The sequence below is a fragment of the Urocitellus parryii genome, chromosome 13 (assembly GCF_045843805.1).
Source record: "Urocitellus parryii isolate mUroPar1 chromosome 13, mUroPar1.hap1, whole genome shotgun sequence".
Classification (NCBI taxonomy): Eukaryota; Metazoa; Chordata; class Mammalia; order Rodentia; family Sciuridae; genus Urocitellus; species Urocitellus parryii.
In genome coordinates this window covers 61,191,367-61,200,546 of record NC_135543.1, presented here as the reverse complement: position 1 = coordinate 61,200,546, position 9,180 = coordinate 61,191,367, and the positions used below count along the sequence as shown (strand labels likewise).

The window sequence follows — 9,180 nt, the reverse complement described above, 5'->3', positions numbered from 1 at the left end:
GACTGGAGGGCAGCAGCACCAAGCTAGAGAACCGGCCTGGGCACTCTGACACCCCAGGCATGAGCTCTCCACGCAAGTGCACGTCCCCACTGCCACCTTCTAAAAGGCAGCTGTGCAGGACACAGTGCAGTGCACAGGGCCGAGTCCTGAGGGCATCACTGTGGGAATAGCAGGAAGCCCGCACCTCGGATCTCGGCTAAGGTACATCGGGAGGCCCCACTGCGCTCTTGCTCTGACACCGCCCTGGGACCCAGTGGGACCCATCTGCTGGTTGGCATTCGCCTGGACGCCCCCCACCCCAAGGCCCATGAAGCAAGAACAAACCAAGGCCGGTCACACGGGAGGCAGCCGGTACCTCCCCACCCCACCCAGGGTCCACTTCCTGGAGTCCCCACCGTGCATAAGCAGCACCACTACCAGGGAGTGCCGGGCTTTCACCCTGGGCTCGGGGGACGCCAGGTGTACACACGGCACCTTCTAGAAGCACCTCTGATGGCCTCCTGTGGGAAGGGCAGGTACTGACCCTACTTTACAGACGAGGCCGAGACGCCCGGGTTAGCATCCTGTTCTGGTCACCTGAGGCTGCGGAGGGAAGCTCAGGAGGCCTGGCCTCTGCCAAGAGGACACCCGAGCAGACAACACAGGCAGAGTCCAGACAGACCACCGCGCTATTTAAAAGACCAATATTTTAATCTAGTTTCCCCATTTATACTAAATCATTAATACAGGTCACAAATTGCATTTATTTGTAGACATCTAGAAAACAATCCAAAGTGTAAACGCCTCTCTGTATAGATCTTATTAATAAACTTTATTTGGACAAGAGAACTTGTGCCTCGACAGTTCCAACAGCATGATTAAGACTGCAGCACTCCCAAGAGTGGTCACAGGTATGTACAGCATGTGAAGAAAAGTCGCCCCTCGGAGCTGACCATGATCAAGTTAAAAACCCCGACGTAACAATATGCGTGCTAAGAAATCTCCTTCAGTCATGACCAGCATGAGAAACTCCAGGACAGAGACATCAGCAAACGTCTGTAAGTGTGCACAGCAATATGCTGCATCTGAGTTAAAATCAGACTCCACTGCAGTGTCAGCCTCAGCCCTCGGGAGACCCGCCCACAGCCTCCTCCTCCTGCGCCCAGTGGGACTCTTGGCCCAGCGGCAGACAGCAATGCTGAAGGTCTTCCGCCTGGGTGCGCGTGGCCTCTGGCTCTGAGGATCTCAGTGACCAGGGAGAGAGCAGCGCAGCTCTGGGGGAGCCAGTCCCGGCCACAGGGGAGACGCCTGCGGTTCAAGTGTCGTCAGTCAGGAAGACGAAGGAGTTAAGGCTTCGGTGACAGTTATAATCCTCTGAGAAGTTACTTCCCTTGAAGTCAAGATAGTCGTGTCTACTGGACTGCTCTTGACTCACCCTGCTCTCCGTGTGGGCCAGGCGCCTGCGGTGGAGTCTGCAAGGGGAGGGTCCATCCTCCCTCCCTCTGCCCCGCCCAGGGCGCAGCCTCGGGGAGGCAGGAGGACTCGGGCACCTAGTAGGTCGAGGAGGCTGTGCTCGTGGCGTCTTGGGAGACTTTGGTAGTGGCAGGGTGGGTGCTGGCAAAGTACTTGACGTCGCTGTCGTGGTCCATCTGCAGGGCCATGATGGTCTGCTCTACCGCTTCCTGGTAGCAGCTGGCAGAGGCCAGGAAGTACTCTGCAAGGACAGGCGGGCATCGTGAGCCACCGTCAGCAAGGAGGAAGTCCAGCTACCACCAACAGGGCCTGCCTACCAGTGTCGCACAGGCCGTGCGGTCACGCACGGCACTCACATGTCCTTATGACATGGGGCATCTCATTTAGAGCAGCTGGGGAGGATGGGGCAGAGAGAAGTGAAGGGAGGGGGTCCAGGGGTAGGAAGGACAGCAGAGTGAATCAGACATTGGCACCTGTGTTCACACTGACCACATGACCTGTGTGACTCTACAGCATGTTCCACCACAAGAAGGAGAAGCTATACTCCATGTAGGTACAATGTGTCAAAATGCAGTCTACTACCGGTTATGACTAATGACAACAAATTAGGGAAAAAAGGAGAAAAAGAACAGCTAAGGAATATGAAAACTAAGAAAGACATGAACACAATATGCCCTTTGTAATCCCAGCAGCTCAGGAGGCTGACGCAAGAGGAATTTAAGTTCAAAGCCAACCTTAGCAAAAGTGAGGCCCTAAACAACTCAGTGAGACCATCTCTAAATCAAATCCAAAATAGGGTTGGGGAGGTGGCTCAGGGGTCAAGTGCCCTTGAGTTCAATTCCCTCCCCCACAGCCCAAAAAACTGCTTTTTAGCCATTAAAACACTGCCAACACCCCCCCCCCAACACACACACATACATTCTCTCTAAAAACCAAGCCAAACCCTTCTTCTCTAGCCATTTTATCCTTTTACATTTTTACGTGTGTGTGTGTGGGGGGGAGGGGGGGGCGGGGTGCAGTGTGTGGTACTGGGATTGAACCCAGGGGTGCTCTACACTAAGCTATATTCTCAACCTTTTTAAAAATTTTAATTTTTGAGACAGGGCCTGAGTTACTGGAGCTGGCCTCCAACAATTTGCCATCCTGCTGCCTCAGCCTCCTGAGTTGCTGGATTACAGGCGTGCACCACTGCATCCAGCTAGCCTGGCCCCACAGCCACACGGTGTGCACAGGCAGCAACTGGAACACAGCCACATGCCAGCACCCGCCCCCATCACTGTTTTCAGCTGTAAAAATGGTAAGTGCCCAAGATTAAAAATTTAAAAAAAGCACAGAGCACTAATGAGGAGCCCATTATGGCTGCGCCCCATGCCCTGCTACCAGAGCACTCCTATACACGTGGGGCTCCTGGCCATCCTGAGCCTGGTGCCCGCTGCACGCTCCAGCCCTCTCCACCTACCCTTCTCCAATAGAGTCTGTCTCAGGGTCTTGGCGAGCAGCACTCGGACGTTGGGGACCCTGTCATTCGCCAGGGTTAGCAAGTGTGGCATCAGATGCACAGCAAACTGCTCCATGGGGAGGCAGTCGTCCTCGATGACAGTCTGGAGGAGGGCACAGGAGGGAGTCGGGGCAGGCTCTGGCGCACAGGGCGTTCGGGAGCGCATGGACGTGGGGTGCCCCACGGTGCAACAGCGTGCATACTGTCACCAGGGAAGGTGCCCAGCTGGCAGGGAGGGAAGGACTGGTGGAGATCAGGAGCCACATAGAGGCCATTGGTGGGCTCTGTCCCCAGCAGTGAGGAGGCAGGGGTGAGGAAGATGGGGGTGGCCAGCCAGGGCGCCAGGCCGATCCCCAGGGGCACCCCTGGGCCTGCTCACCTGGCAGACGAAGACAAAGGCTTGTCGCCCAGACCACTTGGGGCACCTGCCAAAATTCTCCACCAGCTCATTGATGAGGTCCACGCCGAAGGTCGGGGGTGTGGCCATATGCAGCTTCTTCACCATCTCGCTGACCTGCAGGGAGCACGGACAGTGAGGCCAGCCTCTGCTGAGAGCCGGGGAACGGAATCTGCCAGGAAGCCAGGGCGTGCACCCACCAGCTTGTAGGAGATCCAGCGGACCGAGGAGACCTTGTCTGCGCACAGACTCAGGGCTATGGGACGCAGGTAGTCATAGACGTCCCGGGGGCTGTACAGCTCCAGGAGCAAGGTCAGCTGCCTACAAAGACGGACACCAGGACATCAAGAGCCAGCCAATGTCCAGACACAGACGGCAAGTAAACACAGGCCACTCGTCTCAGACTGCACCACGGGACAGAGCCACGCCAGGGACACAGCAGGCCTCCCCACCCAGACCACCACAGCCTGTGGTCGCCAGGATGCACACTCCGCACCACGGCTCGAGGTGATGTCTTCCCACAAAATGCCAGGAGCACAAAGCTGTGGAATTCTGGGCCCTCTGTCCTGTGGCTTGTTCCCATAGGTCCACACTGGAAGCATGGCCCCTAAGTGACAGAGATGAGGTGGCGGCACCTCTGGGAGGTGGCGCCAGGGGCAGATGACCAGGTCATGGTGCGCTGCCCCCACCAGTGGAGGCCCAATGTCTCGTGGGAATGGCCAGGTCTCCCTGGCCTGGTGAATTCCCAGAGGGTGGTCATCACAGGAGTAAGCCTGGCCCCTTGGCCTCTGGCTCAAATGGTGGCTCATTCCCTTGCTGTTCAGTGCCACGATGTGACAGAGCCAGGCAGCAGCACCCACCATTTACATTGACCAGCCTCCAGAATTCTGAGCACATAAACTCTCCTTTACACACTGGCCAGCATCCCGTGTTTTGTGATAGCTACACAGGACAGACTAAGGCACATGAGGACTGAGAAAGCGCAAAGCCCTTCCTGGAGTATTCAGCTGGAGCCTGGCACATTTCCCACAGGACGAGCTGAGAAACCCCAAACATGTGTGCTCAGTAGGAAAGTTCAGCAGAACAGGGGGTCTATTGTGCTCCTGTCACAACAGGGGGCCACTATGCACCTGTTGGGACTCCAGCAGCCTCCAGGGATGACCGCGGAGCCCCCCCCCCAGGAAACTGCATATCCTGTCTGGGGGAACCTGAGGACCTCTAGGACATCAAAGAGCATTACTTCCCAGAATGAAAAGTGGGACACCCCAATAGTCTGGCCTACGTAACGTGTGGGTGGAAGAGATGCCTGCTGCCACAGGTGAGACGAAGCCACCGGAAAGGCAGTCGGCTTCCCAGGCCAGGTGTGGGCTTGCACAGTGGCTGGAAGGTGCCGGACACAGGTGCTTGCCTACTTGTAAACTGTCGCCCACAGGGTCCTCTCCCCTGGGTCAGGAGGGAGGTCCCTCAGGTGTCAACAACACTGGGTGGCACAGGGCGCTCCGGGGCCTTTTCTCACATGTAGGGAAAGCCTCAGGCCCCTGAGGGAGGCCATGGGCATAGGCTCACAGGAAGCGCTAGGGAGGGCGGGCACATGCTGCACCCCAGCGGGGGTGGGAAGCCTTCCTGAGCAAAGGCCCCTGGCTCACGTCCAGCCAATGTCGCCTGCTGCAGGGAGAAGCCCCAGTTACCAGGGGGTGGGGGTGGCATGCTAGCAAGAGGACAGGCCAACACCACGGAAGGGTGACATGCCACAGCGAGCCTGGGGGCCAGGGCGGCTCGCACCTCTCTCACAGCAGATGGAGCCCTACACCCCAAGAAGTGCCCAAGGAACTGCCAGAGACCTGGCCCTGCTCCAAGCGGGAGAGAGGAGGGCAGCCCGACTTACTCAGCCAGCTCCGCACGGAAGCGCCAGTTCCTGCTGTTGTCGGTCACCAGGAACTCCTGCAGCTGGTACAGGTACTCTCTCCTCTTGTCAATGTGAAGGAGCTGCGCACAAAACACAGCGTCTCACTCACCAGGACGAGGAGAGGTGCCGCCCCTGGCCTGCTGCAGAGTGGACTCGAGTGTGGCTGCCCAGTGCTCTAGAGATGCAGGGCCCGCTGGCACCGTGTAGCAGAGGTCCTCGACTCGATTTCCCAAGTGACCCACTTGGCCTGCAGAGCCACTGTTGCTCTGGAAGAAGTCTTGGCTCCCTCGAGGCTGCGGCAGGCCTACACTACCCTTGGGCTCCCCTCACATGCACCCCGAAACAGTGACTACCCCCACATGTGCGACAAGGCCAGTGAACGCCCTGTCGCACAGAGTAGGTGCTTAATGAAGATTTGAGCAAAAAGATAAACGCACCCAACAACTGCTCTGCCCGTGCCTACGGGCTGACCGAGCGCAGACACCCGCCCCACAGGGGCACAGCCGGAGGACCGGTGGAGCCCGAGGAAACGCTGACGACACCTGTGGGCGTTGCTAGAGCCCCCTGACCAGGAGTCATTCCCAAACTATCCCACGAGTGTTGTAGGACACAGGAGCGACCAGCTGTCAGCACTGCACAGAATGAGCCTTCACGCCAGCCGAGGAAGCGATGTGGAAGTGGGAGAAGAAGGGCCAGAGCCGGGCCAAGCAGCTCTGCACCACCTTCCACAATTACAAGTACTGGACAATTCACTTCAATTTCAAAAGCAAACTCAATAATTCAGAGCAAAACAACTTCTTGGCTCCTGTCTCCTGAAAAAGCCCGACAGACAGGTGCCCAGGAGCACAGTGCACGGTGGGCTCGACGCACAGGCCTGCCCACAGACAGCTCCACACTCCGGCCCCCACAGCCCAGGCTCAGACAGACACGGGCCACAAGACGCCGAGTAAGTGAATTCTAAGTCCGAGGCCACACTGGAGAGCGCTTTGAAAGGGAGATGAAAGGACCGCGCATCTTTTCTAGGGAAAAAGATGTCAAGACTTCAACAGCATCTGCTCAGCAATTTCTTGCTGATCCCAAGGGTGAAAGGTTCATAATGCAGGAATCGAACGGACGCCATGACCAGACACGTCACCAGTAATACAAGGGCCGACACCATGTCACCCTAAGGCAAAACATGGAAAATAACTGGCAACTCACCCAGGAAGACCAGGTAGACATATGCCTGTGAAAGCCCCGGCTTAATCAAAATCAAGCTGCATGGCAACACCTAGACAAATCCAAACCAGGGGGTAACATGCAGAACACCCAGCTGGACTCTCACAAAATGTCAGTGGCACTGAGAAGTCATGTGACCAGGCACAGAGGCACCCACCTGTCATCCAAGCAGCTGGGGGGGGCCAAGGCAAGAGGATTCCAAGTTCAAGATCAGCCTCAGCAACTTAGCAAGGCCCTAAACAATTTCTCAAGACCTTCTCTCAAAATATAAATAAATAAATGGCTGGGTTTGTGGCTAAGTGCCCCTGGGTGCAACCCTGGTACCCCACCAAAAAACAAAACAAAACAAAAAAATAGGGAAAATGTTTTGAGGAAGAGCTAAAATATTTAAATTCAACATGTGCTTTCTAGTTGGACTTTGAATTAAAGGGATAAAAGCTATAAAGGACATTATTGAAACAAAAAAATTTCAGTCTGCTCTGTATAAAATAGTATAACAAAGTCAGGTTTTTTTTCCCCAAAAGCAGGATTATAATTTCTTCCATATACAATTACTTTTCTTTCTTTTTTTTTTTTAAAGAGAGAGTGAGAGAGGGGAGAGAGAGAGAGAGAGAGAGAGAGAGAGAGAGAATTTTTTTTTAATATTTATTTTTTAGTTCTCAGCGGACACAACATCTTTGTTGGTATGTGGTGCTGAGGATCGAACCCGGGCCGCACGCATGCCAGGCGAGCGCGCTACCGCTTGAGCCACATCCCCAGCCCCTACAATTACTTTTCTAATTCAAACTACTTTAAGATGGGTGGTGGCAGAGGGGCTGGCCCTGGGTTCCATCCCCAGGACAACTAGTTCAAGGTGACAGTCTGAGAAGCAGGCCATCTGTGAACCCAGGCCCCCACCCAGGACAGCAGAGGGCCAGTGTCAAAGGAGCAAGCACTCCTGGAAGGCCACAGAACACAAGCCCACGGTTCCTAAGAGGTTAAACGTGTATCTTATTCTACAACGCCAAAAAAGAAAACGGTACATGTTTGTACACATTTGTTTAAAAATGAATGTTGGCATAAATTTGAATGAAAAAGATTAAATGACATGAGCAAACTTTATCAGAATGAGGCTTTTTTTCCCCCTCAAGTCACATCTTACCACCAACTCAGGGGTTGGTTTCCTTATAAAGGAACACACAAAAATCCTGCTGATCACCAAAGACACAAAACATAAACAAAATTTTAGATTTATATTGGAATTTCATTATGTTTTATGTGAAAAATTTTAAAGTTACCTTCAGAAAATCATGCAAGTGTTTAAGGACACCTATCCTGACTTCATCGAGGTCTTTTAAAAATCCATTAAAAATTGGAACCAGATCCGCAGCTGTCAACTGATCCCCAAGAATAACCGCAAGTTCATGGATGGAGAATGCTAAGGTTCTTCGGACTTTCCACTGCAGAACAAAAGCTACGTTAGCAAGTTAAATACAAGTGCACAGTACTTTGAATATTAATCTAAAAATATAAGAGCAAACACATAATAGTAGAAATAATGGATGCTAAATTTTAAACATCTATTATGAGAATTAAAAAAAATATATATTTTTTTGCTTTCCATTTCCCTTTCATTTATGAAGAAAATGATGCTTGGGGGAATCCCTAATGGACCAGTTTTGCCACTCTGTGACCATTAGGTCCTTGATTTTCTGATGTCCACAGGACTCAAAGGCTACCTGGCTCCATCCCACTTGAATCTTCAGAAGTTATTTCAAGTCTTAGATAAAAACCAATAAAAATTGTTTGTATGGAACTGACAACTTAAATACAAAGAATAGGAAAATCTTTTGTGTACAGCCCTTGGAAAAGAACTCAACAGAAATCTCATTTGCTAGGAAACTAAGTTAAAAACATCTTTTCCTCCACATGGCCTTAATTTAAAAACTGACACTGTGACTTAAAACTTCACCTACAGAAGCATTTCCACCAACAGCTTCACAGCAGCCCCTACACTTGACTTATACCCATTCGCTCAGGTTCACACATAACAGGTGGAGGCAGAGATGTCTGATGAGGAGAGGGGACAGGCGGGCACAGGAGCCCCGGGAATGTTGTGGAATGGAGACCATCAACTCCAAGGCAAAGGACCTAGTACTCTACGGAGATGGGGCCCCTGTGGTTCCATTCAAATGAAGCCCTTCGATACACTCCTGAGGCCAGATGCTGGAATCCTGATGCAAAACACTCTCTGACATGACCTTTAAGCTCACCCATATAAGATTGACTGAAACAGAAACTCTCTAGGCTTTAAAAGCCAAAAAATGTGGGCCTTGTGTGTATAGGGTGCCTGGTCCCACCTCAGCCTCACCCACCTGCATGTCCGAGGCCAGGGTCTCATAGGTCTCTCGCAGGCAGTGCCAGTTCTGCCGGCCAAGGGTCAGGGCCACGCCCGGGAGGCTGTACGCACAGTGCTTAGCAATCTCAGTGTCAACCGTCTGTGCACGAGAGGGGTCCGTCATAGACAGATACTGATCTAGCAAAGCCTGAGGCACAACATCCTAATGAATAAAGAGGACAGTAACACATTTTGAGCATTTAAATGTACTTTCAGCAGTTTAGATATAAATCAGGTAAAAATTACTTATTTTTTTAAGGTACTTTTTTGGTTGTCAACGGACCTTTATTTTATATGTGGTGTTGAGAATCAAACCTAGGGCCTCACGTGTT

General features: G+C 52.7%; 1 protein-coding gene across 3 annotated transcripts in view; it reads right to left on the bottom strand.

Annotated features, from left to right (window-relative positions):
- Nucleotides 1-706: 706 nt before the first annotated feature.
- Nucleotides 707-9,180, bottom strand: part of Ppp4r1 (protein phosphatase 4 regulatory subunit 1) — a 51,007-nt gene continuing 42,533 nt past the window's right edge. For all 3 annotated transcript variants that reach the window (XM_026412436.2, XM_026412439.2, XM_026412437.2), the window contains 7 exons: nucleotides 8,826-9,011; nucleotides 7,749-7,910; nucleotides 5,233-5,333; nucleotides 3,548-3,668; nucleotides 3,330-3,464; nucleotides 2,912-3,053; nucleotides 707-1,693 (listed from right to left, as the gene is read on the bottom strand). In XM_026412436.2, coding sequence (XP_026268221.1) covers nucleotides 1,530-1,693; nucleotides 2,912-3,053; nucleotides 3,330-3,464; nucleotides 3,548-3,668; nucleotides 5,233-5,333; nucleotides 7,749-7,910; nucleotides 8,826-9,011 — 1,011 coding nt within the window. In that variant the 3' untranslated portion in view covers nucleotides 707-1,529. The remainder of the gene's footprint in view (nucleotides 1,694-2,911; nucleotides 3,054-3,329; nucleotides 3,465-3,547; nucleotides 3,669-5,232; nucleotides 5,334-7,748; nucleotides 7,911-8,825; nucleotides 9,012-9,180) is intronic.